Here is a 17,096-nt window from a genome sequence, read left to right on the forward strand (position 1 = left end):
TATCTAAATACTATTATAATATACTCTTAATTAAGAGTAATTAATTTTTTAAAAGAAAGAATAATATAATAAATAAAATATCTCCTTTATTATAATATAGGAAATATACAAGACTAGCCACACACTCAGATAATAGTGCTGATAGCGTATCCATAACAGCACACAGAACTCTTACTGTCAAGCTACTATGCCGCTGATAAAGGCATTCGTACAGCACGTGGCTCCCCGTACGAGTATGGAACAGGAGATTGATACGACCCCTTTAGGGAAGTACAATCTCCTCTAGAGGGAAGCTACCGCTTCTGGCCCTGCAGATACTGCGTCGGATCCTCCGCACAGGTTAACTAGTAGCACCCCTGGTATTCGATAGAGGAGTATATAGAGTAGAACGCTGGCCGCACTGTAGATAGACTCCTCAGCTTACGTTTTAGCAATCTATGGACTATTGACTTGTTCTAGTTTCGAGCCATTGCACAAAGTAACTAATTGAAACTCCGACCTTGTATTTATTGCTGCGAAGATCTGTTGAGAAGTTCTCTTAAAGAGTGGCGTCTTCGCGGCGAGGCATTAGAGCAGTTATAGCAGTTATAGAGCTGTAATCGTCGAGTTGCGAGCGTGGTGTTGATATGAAGGTCTGTTGACAGAGAGTGCGTAGGAAGTGACTGTCTAAATTAGGCAATAGGGCTTCCGAATCCGGACGGATATAGGGCTCAAAATCTTGGCGGAAACGTAAGCTACGATGAATTACGAAGAAATAAGCCTGTAAGAATGTAAGCTATAATAGATTACGGTAATTTTGATCCCTGCTGTCGAAGTCACCTCGCCGAAGTCACCTCTCCTAACACATTCCGTGAAATGTGGGAGTTGAACGTGCAGAACTCTTAGAGAGTAAACCGCGTTGCTTGTTTAGGGTATGGTAGTCAGGAAGGGAATAATCCTTCAGCAGGAAGCTTCGCCGGTCACTTCCAGATCTTGACAGGCAGATACTGTTTATGTGTGACTGATCTACGCGGCTGGGACAATTGCTGCCAAAGCGCCAGGTTTGTTTGGTATCATGGTTGCCTGCTTTTACATCTAATTAACCACCGACGCCTCTTTTATTTTATTAGCCTAATAGCCCACTCGTGCCGAACAAATCCCCGCGTCTTCTTATGATTTCAAAAAGTCTGATTAAAAATCCTCCATCAATCCTGTCCCACTCCAACATTGCCTCCACGGATTTCGTGAGCTCTTCTCTTCTCACAGATATGGCGCAAATAGAAGGACGTTAGCAAGGAATGTGGCGGAAGGCGAGAGAGAAGAGCGTGGCATGTGTAGTCATATAATGCTAAGCAGTCCTAATTGTAGAGCGACTTTTTCGACGAGGGGCGAAGGGCAGAGATGCCGCGCCACCAGTCGGTAACTGACCTAAGGAATATGGAATCACCCTTCCTTGATGGCCTCCTGCTGCTGCTGCTTACAGTGCTCCACATTCCCTTCCTACTACATTAAACATCGGCCTTCTCTTGAGCCGCTCAACGATTGCGAGATGGCCTCCTTCTGCTGCTGCTTGCAGTGCTGTTCTTCCTCCATATCCTGCTGCTGCTGCATTGACGTTGGCCTTCTCTTGGATTAGCCGCTTGACGACTACGAGATGGCCTCCTTCTGCTGCTGCTTGCAGTGCTGTTCTACCTCCCTCTGCTGCTGCTGCATTAACGTCGGCCTTCTCTTGGATTAGCCGCTTGACGACTGTGAGCTGGCCTGCTCCTGCCGCTGCTTGCAGTGCTGTTCTTCCTCCTCCATATTTTGCTGCTGCTGCATTGACGTCGGCCTTCTCTTGGATTAGCCGCTTGACGACTGTGAGCTGGCCTGCTCCTGCTGCTGCTTGCAGTGCTGTTCTCCCTTCCCATGCTGCTGCTGCTGCATTGACGTCGGCCTTCTCTTGGATTAGCCGCTCGACGACTGCGAGATGGCCTCCTTCTGCTGCTGCTTGCAGTGCTGTTCTTCCTCCCTCTGCTGCTGCTGCTGCATTGACGTCGGCCTTCTCTTGGATTAGCCGGTCCACAACCGCGATATGATTCAGAGTGGCCGCCAATGCTAGCGGGGTCTGCCCAGAGTTGTCCTTTGAGTCCAATTGAGCGCTGCATTCGATCATGAGTTTCACCGTAGTCTTGAATCCGTTCCCGGCGGCCCTTGATAAGGGTGTCTGGCCATTCTTATCTCTTGGATCGAGTTCAGCCCCTCTTGTGAGAAGTATTTCCACCACTTCATCGTGACCTTCTCCTGCAGCGCAATGCAATGCAGTTTCCCCTCTTTCTATTGTACAATTCACTTCTGCCCCTCCTTGTAACAATAGTTGTAGCATTCCTCGGTGCTTAACTGTTGCTGCTACATGTAATGCTGTTTTCCTAGTCCCATTTTTCTCGTTTTCACTCGGTGCAGATAACGCTACAGTATTCTGTCTATCTATAGCAGATATCTCCGTTACCACGAAAATCTCGAAATGCATGTGTATCCAAGAGCCAACCTCCGTCGGAAGAGTTACAGTTATTGTTCCTTCCGAGCCAATCTGAGATTCAGATGGCCATATATTGTTTTTGCTGAAATTCGGAGAGCATGAAAATCTACTGCAGTCAGCACATAGACTTAGATCGGTCAAGTAATAAAGCGCGTCTTGTTTGGTTATTTCCCAATACAGTCTACAGATCGCGGCCTGTATAACTTGTAGTTTGATCGGTCCATACGTGCTAGACATCGGAACTGAAACAAGTGACCATTTGGGTACCAATGACAGCGGCTCGCCTAATAGGTTTCCTTTCTGAGTCGTGTATTTAGGAACTAATATGACAGCCTCTCGAGCTTGATAGCAAGTACTCCAGTCACAAGGCTCTGCACAGTGAATTGGTGCTTGGATTGACTTCGCAATCGCCCGTTCAAGCCTTGATATCCCAATCAAATGTTCATAGGAGCGTGCGTTGAAAGAGATTTCATAGGCTACAGCAAGAGTACCATGCTGTGGAGCCTCTTGCACGAGAAGGTTGTAAGAGACGTGTGGTCCGTAGTCGCCCTCGGAGATTCCAGCGTCAGCTACGAGATCATTTATTCTCTCGTACTTCACCCCTTCAAAATCAATAAGACCAGCAACAACTCTAACAATTGATGCTTCTTCCGGTGATAGATTAAGGTCCTCAAGTGCCTTGAAATAAACGCAGATACCGTCATAAGAAAGAGCAGAAGGTTCTTTCTCAACGCTGGCCCAACTGCTTTTTGACCCAGAAAAAACTGCTAAGACAGCTGTTAAAATATCAACGTCATTCGTGGGAAAATATGCTGGCTGAGCAGGATTCCAGTGCTTTTGCTTGATTTGGATGTCTTTTACACGATGAGATCTCCCTTGATGCATCATGTAGAGTAATTGAAGTCCGTATGCGGAAGGCTTAACAGACGAGTCCACTTGCGTTATCGATAACATCCATAAAAAGATAATTATTGTCTCAGCGATAAGTTTCAGGCAAAATTGCGGTGAATAAGAATCGGGTTTTGTTTCTCCACCACGGCACCACTTACACATACATTCTAGGGTAATCCTGTCAATAGACTCCTCCCAAATTGCATTTGTGTAATTCCGCATCCCGGCTTGGTCAAGCGTATTTATAATCGCAGCAAGTTCTGGGACTTGTTTAGATGCGAAATCTAGAAAGGCCTGACCTCTAGCGAGTGAATGGCTGAAGTTGAATCGACGGAATGGAAAGCTGTGCTCAGCGGAATCAAGCTGTGTACTGCGCTGCATCGGCCCATAACGGTAACACCCTTCAGCGAGGCGAGATGCATTGAACAAGAGGAAAGCGAAACTATGCTGCATAGTTCCTTTAAGTAAACTATCCAGATGGCGACCAAAGGTGTCTGAAAGTATTTTCGCCCATTCTGAGCGACCTCCTTTGAAGCTGGGTTGGTCTGGCTCAGGATCCCTGATAAACTTAAGACCTTTCGGAACAACGTAACATTTAGTCAATTGAATTGAGGGTTCATTGTCCGAGATGAAGATAATTGTGACCGCAGATGAGCAGCGATGGCCGTGCGTTGATGATCTATACACCGTATCGCCTAAACCGAGACGAATCTCGACATCCAATGCTAATAACCATTCTGAAATAGCAGCCAGCCACATGCAGTCGAGTCCGCCAGCAATCGTAATATTTGCCAATTTACCATTCGACACATCAGCTAGAGCTCTAATCGCTTTTGCCAGAGCCTCTCTAGACGTGGGTCGTTGGAATGATAGCTCAGCCCGAGAGTGTACGAGGCGTATCAACCCTTCAAGAAGGGTGGGAAACTTGGAATTTGATACCGACCCTGCACACATACCAACCAGCACTTTCCACTGATGGACTGATGGAACAAGGTCTGGAGGAGTTGCCAGGTATTTGCAAAATTCTCGAAGAACTTCAGCGACATAAAAGGAGTCATACGAAATGGACATGCATGCACACAAAGCGACACATGCCATTCCATGCTCAGTATCAGCAAGATCCTTTATTGTCGACTTTATTCCAAACCCGAACCAGACGAGTTTCCCGTAAGACGAAAAGGATTTCAAACTAGACAGAGCATCATAGATCCTTTTCTGGGCTTCGGCCTTAATCACAAATCGATTACAGGCTATGCGGCCAATGATTACTGTAGCCGGGTTGAGTTCCGCTTTGGAGAGTCGTACCAGTACGTCAAACCCGAACGTGATTGTAGATTTGGACAGAGACACCCAGTCAAGTTGACCCGACTGCTGGAAATTTCCACCGCCTGTAGGTACAAGAGCGCCAGACATAGTTGTGTATTACATAGAGGAACCGGCCAAAGGTCGGACGATTGCTGAAGTTCGGGTAGTGGCTCCGTTTTCTGACCAATTAATAGTAGAATTTCTTTATGATAGTATCGTGGGGTTTAGGAAAGGCCTTTAGCGGAATGTGGAGATTCAGCGGGGCTAGGCAGTACTTACCTCAGCGAGCTCAAACGCGTTTGCACGCAAGCGAGCACGTGACCTGCTCGGGGAACTGAATGAAACTTTAATGCTTTTAGGCCGGCATTAAAAGCGGCTATTCAGCCAATTATAAATCTCGGCATATTACGGGAGAGAGGTGGATACAATCTTCCGATGTCCGACTATCCTGCAAAATCGCGTAGGAAACGACAGAAGAGGGCAGAGGAACCGCGTCAGGTTCCCAGTACAGTGTCTATGGAGGTGTAAACAGAGCAGCAAAACCTTATGTTATTCCGCTAGCATTTATGCGAGACAATCTTCGCGAGGCTACGCGGTCGAGGTAGGGCATTTCCGAAGACTTAATTAACGCAGTCCTCCCCTTCAATTGAGAGTGCCCCCCTCTACGAATCTCGTTGTAAATCTGGCTATTCAACCAAATCGCCACATTCTCATCGGCTAATCGGCATGTCGGCCATTTGGTCTGTCCACGCCATCATAAACTATCGAACGGCGCGCCAAGGCCAAATATGAGGAGACAGTTGTCCATTCAATCTATCTACAAAAGAGCGTATTTATAGCTATATAGCAGGCTATCCTGCTGTCAAACATCACTGTCGCTATGGAATAGAATCGAATCGAAACAGGCCGCGTTTGGCCTCAAAAGAGCGTGTAAAAGCGTAGATATCCGTACCAAAGCGTAGAGCTATGGCCGTATGGACCCTCCGAATGCTTCCCAAATAGGAAGTAAGCGTCGAATGGAAGCCGACAGAAACTGACAGAAAGTGGGGAACCAAGGGTTGGAGGGACCGAAGAATAGCCGAAATACAGCTGACATAAACATTATCTGAATTGTAACTAGGCATTACCTTGGCTGCCTATAAGTTGTTGCGGCATGGTGCATATGAATCTCGGTCGCTGACTTGTCTCAACTGAATATGGACTTCCTCGCTGACTCCAGATCGCGCCAGAGCGAATGATGGCACCTGCTCTCGAACGCAAAGGAATAGCCACATCGAATAGACCGCCTGCGAAGCGACAAAAGGCCACTCGCAGTCGTGTGCGAAAAAATACTCCGACCGCGGGAGATCAAGAGCATTCAGGGTATCCGGACGAAGAGTGGCCTATGAAACGTATACTGCAAGAAAGGAAGAAGGAATACTTGGTCCTTTGGGCAGACCACCCTCACACAGGGGAGACTTATGATTCGTAGTGGGCATGTAGCCTCCAATTTCCAGTTATCTTGGCTGTGCTGACTGATGCAAGGTGAATGAAAAGGACGTTGGCGTAGCTGCGATTGAGGAGTGGGAGGCTGAGAAGCGGCAAAGTGGAAATCGTCTAGCCGACAGTGCAGCGAATCACCACAACCAGCACCCTAGAAGGTTGCGCTCCCACAGACGGGGAGAGATAGCTATTGGCACAGATAGGTCGAGCAAACCTGATGACTGTCTAGCAGACTGCCAACGTTTACTCCAAACTGCTTTCCCGGAGTCATACTGCACCACGCCCCCGAATGTGCCTTCTGGCCTGCTGATTACAACGTCTCCGAGTCGGATATCGTTTTGGACACTCGGGATGCCACCTCCAATACCGAACACCAAGCCGAATCGGATTTCTTTGAAAGTGTGAAACATTTGCTCGGCTACAACGGCAGCAGAAGTGGTCCCGTAGTCCGGTAGGCATGCGATTACGACATTGTGTCTCTGGATGCGACGGTAGGTGCTAAGGATTTGCAAACGAACATACAGAACCAGGTGCCAGAATGTCGATACAGATGGAGAAGGCGGCCACCGTTGCAAAGCTGAATCAGAGCAGCTTTTGTTCTATAAAGTCCTCGAGGTTCTGCCACCCTATTAGCGGATTTTCTGACTCTATGAAGAAGACCCATACCCAAAATCACAAGAGTTAACAAGTCAACTCATACCATCTCTTTCCTTCTTCTCGTATTAGATTGAGGTGAACCATCAAGGGTGGGGTTAAAGTTGGCACAGCACATTGAATGAACCTTCCGACCAAGATCAACCTTCGGAATCCGATTAGTGGCCTCATTGGTTCTTTAGAGCCTTAACTGTCGCTACCCCATATTTGTCATCTCCATTGTTCCTCAAGATTCTCTAGAATGTTGGAGTCCCGGGTAGCATCAACTCGTTTAATTCGCCTCATGCATCTCCCTCCGATTGGCTAGACACATTCCCTCTCCTTCAAGACTAAGCTTTCTTAGCCGACGTGCCCGCTTATTCCCAATGTTCCTGTTGCGATCTGCATTCCTGCAGGGTCCCTCCTCCATCGTACTCTCTATTATGAAGAGAAATCTGATTCCTCTTGTGCTCCCACAAACCCCCATGCTCCTTCCTCTAATGTTATAACAGCTTATCCCCCCGGACAAACCTTTCAATGCTTTACGTTCGCAATTCGTGAAGCGGCAGTCAAAGCGCTCTTCGGAAGGTGGGGGGAAGTGGGTTTTCATATGACGCCTGAGATCAGCGCTGCGCGAGAAAGAATGTTTGAAGGTGCAGGGGCTGACGGGACAGACGTAGTGTCGTTTGGGTCTAGGTCTCCTTTGCAGAGGTAAGGCGATTTTCGGGGTTTGTGGCGGAGGTCGAGTGCTTGGTAGACGTAATGTCAGCTGGATTCAAGGACGAGTAGGAAGTAAATGGATACGTACTTCGAGGCGCCGTGGCAAGAGTTGTCGCTTCCTCTTCCAGTCTTCACAGGTGCAACTTCACCAAGTGTAAGATCATAATCTGCGTTGCTAATCACACAGTTGCGGTCTGCAAAAGTAAGGGCAAGACCAGCCTGCACAGTGGATAAGACTCCACAGCGCGGTCCGAGCATTGGGATATCTGGCAATCCGTGACCTCTGCAATGCAAGCTGGTGTCATTGTAGCAGCATGTACCGTTGGTGGTGCTTTCCGTACTAGACCAAGAAGTGCTAATTGTATAAGCAATGTGTGAAAAGGATCTGGACGTGTTAGAGGCGCCGTACCTTGCGTATCCGGAATCAAAGCTTGACCGATAATTGTCGCTGATAAAGTCTGGCCTAGGAAAACAAGCGGCACCTGCGGATGTTGTATTTACAACGGAGAGCGGATTGGTAAAGACCTCGTAAATTCCGCCACCAAAAATGGCATTGAAGCCTAGTAAGTCGTCGCCGTGGGAGTTATCGGTTGCCAAATCGTGGAGATCCGCTGATTGGCACATGGAGCATTCATGAGTTCCATTGCTGATGTAACCATCATGGAGGTCGTGAGCGCTTTCAGTGCCAAGGAAGTAAGGGGTTTGGGTAGGTAAATCATCAACAACTTGAGGGGCCTCCATGTTGTAAGAGACGCTTATCGATATTGTCTAATTGGAGATCGCAGACTGCATGTGGCATTCATACTACGGTATACTCCGTGTCTAAGCAAGTTGGGTGGTGCCGTTCTTCAATGTGGGACTCTAGCATACTGTCGCATGTAACCCTCCTTGCTTGGCAGTTGATAGGAAAACGTTCTCGGGTTACCACTCCTTACTTAACAACTCGAATAGCATATAGTTCGATATCTCTATACTCGACCGCCTCATTCCGGCCAAGATAACCGCTGGATTCGACGACAGTTCCAGCACGCGCCGTCGTAGATGCGCAGAAGATGATCATGATCGCATGCTGGAGCCGCTACCGCTCTTCTGGATAGTATTCATCGCTGAGGACCCAATGATGGTGGAGTATGGCAAGTACGTCGTCCACGTCCATAATCGCTCTAAATCGACCGGTTTCCTTGAGCTCAAACTGACCGATCAACGTATCCATGATGAACTATGGGGGAAGGTCTTCCATCAGCGGATCATGAGAATTAAGCAATGATGGAAGGAGGGTGGGATCGCATACATTTTTCATGTCCATCTTGATGGATTCATCCACAGGGTCACCTGTATATACCCGAACTGCTATCCTCCAATTCTTTGCGAAGACAAAGAGGGAGGATGCTAATTTCATGTTCGAGATCTGACAGCTCCACTCTAGGAATGATCTAACAACTTGATAAGAGAGACGCTTCTAGCAAACTTCGACCGGATCGGGGCTTAGAAAATGATCCGAACTCTCGTAGACATTCTAACAGAATCCGGGGACGCCTGATCAGTGTCCGTTCAAGTTAAAGACAACGGGAATGACCTCAAAAAATGTAAGGGGAACTTACTGGATCCATCGTTTCCAGGTTTGTTCAAAGCCCAGTTTAGTACTCTCAGCATACTTGGGCGCTGTTAGTTTAGAGTGTTGACCGAGCTGGCCGATCAGCTCGTTAAACAGTCGGCATTGCCGTTTAGTCTTCGGCCTTGGACGATCGGAGGGCGAGATTCCCATGATTGGGCCTTTGAGATGGGCTCAGCTGTTCCCTGCGACTGAGATGGGGAATGGTGGCCATGGTGTTGTCGCGGAGAGAGAGCGGCTTCTTATATGCGTTTCCGAATCCAGCGAGCCGTTTCTGCCCTGATGGAGACTGAAAACGGGGCCGGCCGCGACCCCACCCAGGCAACGATGAAGGAAAGGATGGGAGCGCCAGAGGGGTGTGAAAACGAGATGTAAAAGGCACCGCTCTGGGTGGTTCACCAGGTTCAGGCGTTGGTCTTGGCGTTTAACCCCATCATCCCTTGTCTAGCGTGGATGCAGAGGGTGTCAAAAGCAGCGTCAAAGGGTCCCCCGATTTGGCACCCTTTGCACCCTCATCTACAGATACTCCGTACATACGTGATAGGGAGTTTCCGTACAACTACAACTGCCGTAACTAATCTGTACGTTCTCCTGCAGCATCGACTAAATACTTCACAGAGCCTACCTCTAGACCTGCGTCATGCCTGAGCTACTGGACTGGATATTACAGAACGAAGAGTCCTTTCGCAAGTAAATTACCAGCTCCCTTCCAATCAGTGCACCTTAATCCTCACCAATAGCGCCTGCTGACCCACCCAGATCCCGCCTTCCCTCGCTGTACTCCGACCTGTCTCTCCAACGGCAAACCAACCTTGACGGCTACAACGCCAACATACACGCCTGGCAGACCGCCCTCTCACACGCCGCCCTCGCCGGCCACCTACCCTCCTCCGCCTCTTCTCCTTCCATCCTCACGCTCCAGACCTCCGAACAACTTCTCAGCGCCCTATCAAGCCGGCAGTATGGACGTCCGCTCGGTCTCGGCGCTGTCATCGACGAGAGCGTGCGGAGCGGGAAGATGATACCTAGAAGCGATTTCTTGGGGTCTAAGAAGAGTATCTATGCTAGGAGTTGGGTGCCTAGTCCGTGGTCGCTATTGAGTTGGGGGTTGAAGACGATCGGGTTGCTAGGCGAAGAGAGCTGGGATGTTCATGGGAGGTTGAGAGTGGGAGAGTTGGTAGTTGTGGAGAATGTCGAGAGGTTGGGTGGTGAGGTTCTCAGCAGACAAGAGAGCAGGGCGCAGGGCGTTACGGATAGGGTAGTGAGCAGGGAGGCTTTCGCAAAGGAGCTGGCAAGTGGAATTGGCGGTACAGAAGGTGTGGGACTGTCAGAAAAGGATGTGGAGATTCTACTGAAGTTCTTGGAGCGAGAAAAACAGGCTATATCCTATAACGAGAAAGTTGTCAAGTTCAAACAACCATCCGCTGCTCGACCAGAGCCTATCACGCAACAAGATGTCACCATTGCATCGCTCAAAACACTCATTTCGACTTTAACATTACAATGCGAGAACTTGTCCGCTCGCATCTCATCGCTTACTATCACCGCCTTCGTAGCGGTAAAATCATCCAACCGTATCTCTGCACTCTCCGCCCTCCGTTCTAAAAAGCTCGCCGAAAGAAATTTAAAGCAGCGTTCCGATACGCTTTCGCAGCTAGAGGAGGTGTACACCAAGATTGAGCAAGCGGCTGATCAAGTCGAGATCGTGAGAGTCATGGAAGCCAGTGCAGGGGTCTTGAAAGGTATGAACAAGCAAGTGGGGGGTGTGGAGAGAGTGGAGGATGTGATTGAGGAGCTGCGGGAAGAAATGGGCAAGGTGGACGAAGTTGGAAAGGTCATCAATGAGCCAATGGGAGCCAGGGAGCAGGTCGATGAGAGCGAGATTGACGATGAATTGGAGGCTATGGAGCGAGAAGAAAAGGAGAAGGAGGCAAGGAGAGTGAAGGAGAAGGAGGAAAAGGAGGCAGAAGTCACACGGAGCAGGTTGGAGGAAATCGCAAGGAGAGAAGATCTGGAAGAGACAGAGAAGAGGAGAAAGGTGGAGGAGCTGGAGCAGGGAATAAAGAAGTCACAGGAATCAGATTCGGTGCCAAATGAAGCCGTAAATCAGCTCGATGCTAGCACAAAACGCCTAAGCCAGATGAGTCACGAGGATGATGCAGCTGGCAAAACGCATGACACAGATGGCATGCAAGGAGTTCAGAAAGCGGTCGCGGAAGGTTCATCATAAAACCCAACTTGAAATGGGTTCCTCATTGAGTGAGCGTTTCAGCAAGCGTCATGAATGTTTACAGTGTGGTAAGAACAACTAGAGGAGTATCTCGGTAGGCTTAGAAGTATACATCGTAGGCGATCATGTATCCCTTAAGCCGCGACACCATTGATCTGTGAGCCTTGACTGTGCTGCTGCTGCTCAAGTGGTGGTTTTGCTGGCGACGTCAAGTCAACCACGCCGGTCGAGGAACGATGAGGGTCTGCCACGGGTTCTAGACTGTCTAGCTTTCTAGCAGCCTCCCCTTCAGATCCTTCGTGTTTCAGTTCACTGGGTCCTCGTTTGTGTGCTTTTTCTCTGGCTTTTCGGATGAGATCCGCAAAATCGTCCTTATTTGACCTCGTCCAACCTTCTACATCGAAGTCCTTTGCCATGACTCCTGCAGGGCCTTGGGCATTCGCAATCTGCCGTCCTTGAGTCCTTTCCCAGATTTCCAGCTCTCGAAGAAGTTCTCTCTTTGTGTGCGGGTGACTGGAGTCGCAGCTCGCATTCCAAAGGTTCATCCATTCCATATGCCGCCTTTGCATTAAGGCCTTTGGACCATAGGAAGGAATACCAATCTCCGCCAATTTCTTTCTTAGCGCTGTCTCAGTCAGCAGTGAATAGTTTAGTGCTCCCAGCCGTTGTCTCGCCTTGCTTGGTGACTGGACGCTGTAAGCGACAGAAGTCGATTGTTTTCGATTTACTGGAAAATCTTTTTGTGGTGTAGATGACCGTAGTTCCCCACTGCATTGGTCTAGATGCGGGAAGACTGCCTCTTCTTTCATCCTGCTGCCGCACATAGGACATGCAACCAATCCATCGGCTGGCTCAGATAACAGGTTTTCGGTCATTGCACCCAAATCTTCGTAGCTATACTGGCTACCGGCATCCTCGCTATCCTCAACGCTAGGCTGCCCTTCGCTTTCTTGACTTGTTTGTAGTGCCATGCGGCTTTTTGATCTTGTAGATCTTGTCGGTAGTTCAGACACTACTTTTGGCCCACTAGGCTGCTGTGTTCGCCTCCTCTTCGATGGTCTTCCCTCGAGCGCTCTGTCATCGATCTCTTTACTCCTTGTTTCTTCTGCGATGCTTCTTGCAAGTCTCAACAGATGCTCTCGTTGCTTTTCATAAACATTAACACATTCTTCCATGGCCCAATTCCTCCTTAACTTGGACTCTTGGTCGCCACTCCGGCATGCAGGACACCGGCCATCTTGCGACAGACATCTCCGGATACACAGACTACAGAAGGTGTGAGAGCAAGAGGTGATCATGGGCGTTGTAAATAGCTCTTTGCAAACATGGCACTGCAGGGCGGATTCGAGCGAGGACAACGATGATAGTGGAGTTCCGACCCAGTCTGTGGGATCAGGCACTTCACCGTTCGAGGGCATTGTCTGTTCAAGAATAGAAGCGAGTCTGGAATTCGTGATGGCTTAGACAAGGCGTGGCTTCGCTATAGAACCTCCAAGCATCAATGGCAGCGGCGACCTCTATCCAACTTCTGGTGCAGATGATCTCGATATGCAGAGCGGCTTCTAGGCACACAAAGATTGCCAAGATATGACTGGCTTGGCGCGCTTGTCACTTACTTACTAAATAGTACTAGCGCCATCCCCAGATCATTGCTGCCTCTTCTGGTAACCAGACCTTGTGCAGATATCATACACCCCGTGAACCCCAATGTCGATCTGATATTATTGAGATGTCGATCGCTGCATGCGCGGCTGCTCAAGGCTGTGCGAGGTTTTCAATGCCTACAGGTTGGAAATAAAGGTAGGACAAGATACTCATACAGCAGCAGGCCACGGGAATGTTATGGAATGAATACTGCCTAAGGTGCCGAAACTGCTAGGCATGATGAGCAGAAGAACGAAGAGCGCAGACTCACTCCCAGCAGCCTTGCCACCTCCAGTAATCGTGCATGTGCACAGAGTGCCTTATCTCATTCTGATGCGACCCTGAAACCAATCCGTGCAAGCGAAAGAATCATAAGCGCACAACAGATTTCCGCATAAGCGTACCATGTTCACCTTTCTGCCCACGATTCTTCTAAGAGATCTCATATCTCTCTCCTTCGGGCTCCTCGTGATCGTACTGTTTCACCAATTCTTCTAATGGAATCCCAATATTTGTAGCATGTTTTGTCAAGTATAAGATCATAGTCTGGTTAAAATATGCTTGCCTCGTCATATTAATATGGTCCCATTTGATAGAATAGCTGCCATTGTCACTAACGGCACTTAATCCACATCTTTAGCTACCTCTTCTCCCGGTAAGAAGCTTGCAACACATGTCCTAACCTAGACTTTGCAATGACGAAGGCTATGGCCTCGACCAGTAGGCGACTGAATAGGCGTAGTCAGCAACCCTGATGAGAACAAATTGCCCGTCTTTCATAGCGAATTATACTCTATCACAGCCGCGCTCTCTTATGTTGTAGCTTTTGGAAAATTTCAAGACAACATATGAGGTAGATCGTCGTTGACTGCGGTTCCTTGTTCCATATCCTCTGACAGGAATAAGTTCTTTGTCCTAGTCCCTCCAGCGTGGTATGCATCTTCAAGAGGTGCGACTTACTTGCTGTTGTGTGAGCGTCACACTACGCTACCAGTGCTAACAACACCAGGCTTATCGAAGCTTGTGCAGTTGGGCACAGATCCGACTGCAGGCCCATCTTGCGCGTAAGTCCCGCCCGTCACAGACACACAAACACATCTGCAACCTCGAAAAATGGCAAAGGTTGGACGCTCCATTGGTCATGCCTCCCCATTTCCCATCAGAATCGCCATCCAGGAGGCGGTGTTCATTGAAAGACGCCAGCCCTTATCATAACCGACTCAAAGTCCTCAACCCCCACTCCTTTCGTAAGCCCCGCTCCGCCATTAGCCTCCAGAATCATGTTTCTTAGCATTTCATCACTGACGTCCTCCTTCAATTCCCTGGCCACTCTACGGAGATGAGCAATTGTGATTGGCCCCTCTGTGCCCTTCGTAAATAGTCTGTACGCGGTGCTCACCTCCTCGGCTTTCGAGTCGTCGGACCGTGCGTTAATCTTCAATGCGCAGACAGCCACAAAATCCGGGTAGGTAACGTAGCCGATAGAGTCTGGGTCGAGTATTTCGATGAAAGAAGATAGTTCTTGTGCATTTCGAGGAGGGATGCCCTGGGCTCTTCCAATCATTCCGTCAGCCGCGAATTTCTTCATGTGACAATGCTGGTCAGACGTACTTCATAGCCCGCCTAACATCCTCTGTGCGCATTACACCCTCCTTCTCATCTTCAAACCCCTCGACATCACGCGCCGCAAACATTCTCCATGCATCCTTGATCTCCGCTTCATCTTCCGCGGAGATTTCATTCTCCTGCGCGAGTTTGCTTCTTCGCGCTCTGGCGGGTTGTTTGCCTGCTGATGCGACGGTCTGGCGTTTCCTGGGTGGCTAGAAGGTTTAGATTAATACACATAATGTCTCCATAATAGGAGTAGAGTATGCTGGATCCCTACGTAGCTATGACTTACCATTCTTTGGGAAAGATAGACTACTCAGAAGCGATGCGACTAAGTTCGCGTGTTTCGTTCACCCAGAATAATGACGCGCCCCAGGACTCAGGAGATCGCCATTTGACCCAGGGTTTGCCAAGCCATTATCAACCTCACTAACTATTGTCATTATCAACTCAATCTAAAGATGTTTCAACGGCAAGTTTCATGGGACGGAACAGTGAACATGGACCAAGATAACGCTTACTGCTGCACACCACCTTCGGGTTGAGCCGTGTTTCACGCACATGGTAGCATCGAAGGCTGTTACCATATTCGTCGACTACTAGTAGTAGGTTGGATCCTAGACGAAACAGGTTGAGACAATGGTGAAGTAGAGATTCGACCACGCTTGTCGTCAGATCCGGACGGTGGGTTGTATGGTTCGTTCGATGATGTACGAAGATGTTTCTCAAGCGGATAGTGAAACCAATTCTATCGCGCTCCAAGGAAACGGATAAGATGCACCCGATACGCAAGAGCAAGTTGATTACTACGATCATAGTATTACAAGAAAAAATCCCAAGCATATTCTTCGACAGAAAGATATCGCATCAACGGATGCAACTTTGTTGAGAAGGTCAAGCAGTAAATTATCAGCGAAAGAACTTCCAACATGTCAAGTGTGAATTCTCGCAAGCTCACGGGTATCAAAGTACTTACCAAGCATTCTAGGCCAGCTCAAACTCGCAGACCCAGCGCTCTCTAGACAATCCACACCGCCTACACGAACAAGCGTATCTACCAATACATCAATAACGACTTCTAACCTCAAAAGGCGACCATCTCGGAGCAAATTGCCCAAGCCTCAACCCCTAACCACACCAGCAACGGCACCTGTACCAATAACGACCGTACACAGATTGAAGACGAGCACAAAGGGATTCACACCTACTCCGCCAGAGGAACCCCTTGCTCCTGTCTATATAGCAGTATACGAAGCTGAAGGCGTTCCTGGAGCAGGCTTCACCAGAGAATTCATGCGCCACAGCAGCATAGTCGCCCAGCCCTACTACAACATCAACCAATTCTTTGAGTACCACGTTAAGGGGAAGCCTCTCGAGCGTTTGACTTACGAACACATTTTGAGCCGCGACCCGAGAGAATCAATGAGAAATCTCTCATTCGACTTGGTTGCTTTGGTCCCTCGATCTCGGCTATGGGACCTAGACATCCTCTTCCGTAAGATTAAACCTCGTGTATTCAGATTGGTCAAAGACCAGCCAAGCAAAAGCTGGAATTCACAAATGTTTGTAACAGAGTGTCTTCGCAAAATGGTCGCAGCTCGCCTCATAACGAATCAGGAGATGAAAACAGCAATCGAAACGCAGCGGCGTGCTATTAACTCACCTTGGTCAGGTGAGTTCCCTAATCTCGACGCACTATCTCGGGAGCATTCCGACGAATTCATTCCTTGAATATTCAAACGACTTAATCAGCCAGCAATATGCTGATCGTTAGGCTGCTTCGGAGTTTGGCACAGAGAGCGCACCATGCTGGTTATGGACCCTTGAGCAGGATCGACGAGTGATGGGAGCAAGAGCAGGGGTTTCATTTGTACTTTAATCTGTAGCTCTATAATTCGTTTTTCGTAATTGTCGAGCAAGTGAAGGCATCTCTGAGCGATTACATGAATGCCATACTTGTTAGCCCAAGCACTCGCTTTTCAATATTTAAGATGTATCAGAAATTATTGCTAGACTACTGTGCAATGTAGATTCCGGGAGCATCGAGCTCGCTCATCGCTCGGAGTCTCAGGCTCCGGCTGGAGAAAGTTCTAGCCATGAAACCTCCATTTTTACAGCGCAAATTGCTTCTTCCTTGCTTAACGAGAACCCTTTGTCAAAGCCCTCGGCAACACTATACACACAATAAGTATTGCTTGTGCTACTGCCTTACACGCCTCAATGTGCTGAGCACCAATCAGAATGACATTCGGGCACACTAAAGAGTATCAGATCGTTGTTGAAAAGGAGTTTTCTGACCGTTGACATGAATTTCAATGTTGGCCAATTTGATATCCATCGAACAAATGAGTGAGACACGTGATTGTTTAACACCACCTACATGAGACATACCGGCTCAATCACAGCGAGCACTCTCGACCAGACCTTCCAACAACTGATTGGCTGACAGATCTCAGTCGTCATTCTGCTTCTTG

At 48.6% G+C, this 17,096-nt stretch overlaps 5 protein-coding genes across 5 annotated transcripts; 1 reads left to right on the forward strand and 4 right to left on the reverse strand.

The window, feature by feature from the left end:
• Positions 1-1,456: 1,456 nt before the first annotated feature.
• EPUS_06120 (uncharacterized protein) lies at positions 1,457-4,801 on the reverse strand (the record flags this gene model as incomplete). Its single annotated transcript, XM_007787969.1, has 3 exons — positions 1,457-2,262; positions 2,989-3,273; positions 3,553-4,801. The coding sequence occupies 3 exons, from the start codon at positions 4,799-4,801 to the stop codon at positions 1,457-1,459; spliced, it is 2,340 nt and encodes a 779-aa protein (XP_007786159.1).
• Positions 4,802-6,309: 1,508 nt separating this feature from the next.
• Positions 6,310-8,269, reverse strand: EPUS_06121 (uncharacterized protein; the record flags this gene model as incomplete). Its single annotated transcript, XM_007787970.1, has 3 exons — positions 6,310-6,752; positions 7,340-7,557; positions 7,617-8,269. 3 exons carry the CDS (start codon positions 8,267-8,269, stop codon positions 6,310-6,312), a joined length of 1,314 nt encoding a protein of 437 aa, XP_007786160.1.
• A 1,511-nt stretch (positions 8,270-9,780) lies between these two features.
• Positions 9,781-11,370, forward strand: EPUS_06122 (uncharacterized protein; the record flags this gene model as incomplete). Its single annotated transcript, XM_007787971.1, has 2 exons — positions 9,781-9,830; positions 9,900-11,370. The coding sequence occupies 2 exons, from the start codon at positions 9,781-9,783 to the stop codon at positions 11,368-11,370; spliced, it is 1,521 nt and encodes a 506-aa protein (XP_007786161.1).
• Positions 11,371-11,504: 134 nt separating this feature from the next.
• EPUS_06123 (uncharacterized protein) lies at positions 11,505-12,788 on the reverse strand (the record flags this gene model as incomplete). The annotated part of the gene is made up of 1 exon (XM_007787972.1): positions 11,505-12,788. One exon carries the CDS (start codon positions 12,786-12,788, stop codon positions 11,505-11,507), a length of 1,284 nt encoding a protein of 427 aa, XP_007786162.1.
• Positions 12,789-14,200: 1,412 nt separating this feature from the next.
• EPUS_06124 (uncharacterized protein) lies at positions 14,201-14,917 on the reverse strand (the record flags this gene model as incomplete). The annotated part of the gene is made up of 3 exons (XM_007787973.1): positions 14,201-14,567; positions 14,626-14,834; positions 14,915-14,917. 3 exons carry the CDS (start codon positions 14,915-14,917, stop codon positions 14,201-14,203), a joined length of 579 nt encoding a protein of 192 aa, XP_007786163.1.
• Positions 14,918-17,096: the final 2,179 nt, after the last annotated feature.

This window comes from Endocarpon pusillum (assembly GCF_000464535.1).
Source record: "Endocarpon pusillum Z07020 unplaced genomic scaffold C708003, whole genome shotgun sequence".
In the NCBI taxonomy this organism is placed as follows: Eukaryota; Fungi; Ascomycota; class Eurotiomycetes; order Verrucariales; family Verrucariaceae; genus Endocarpon; species Endocarpon pusillum.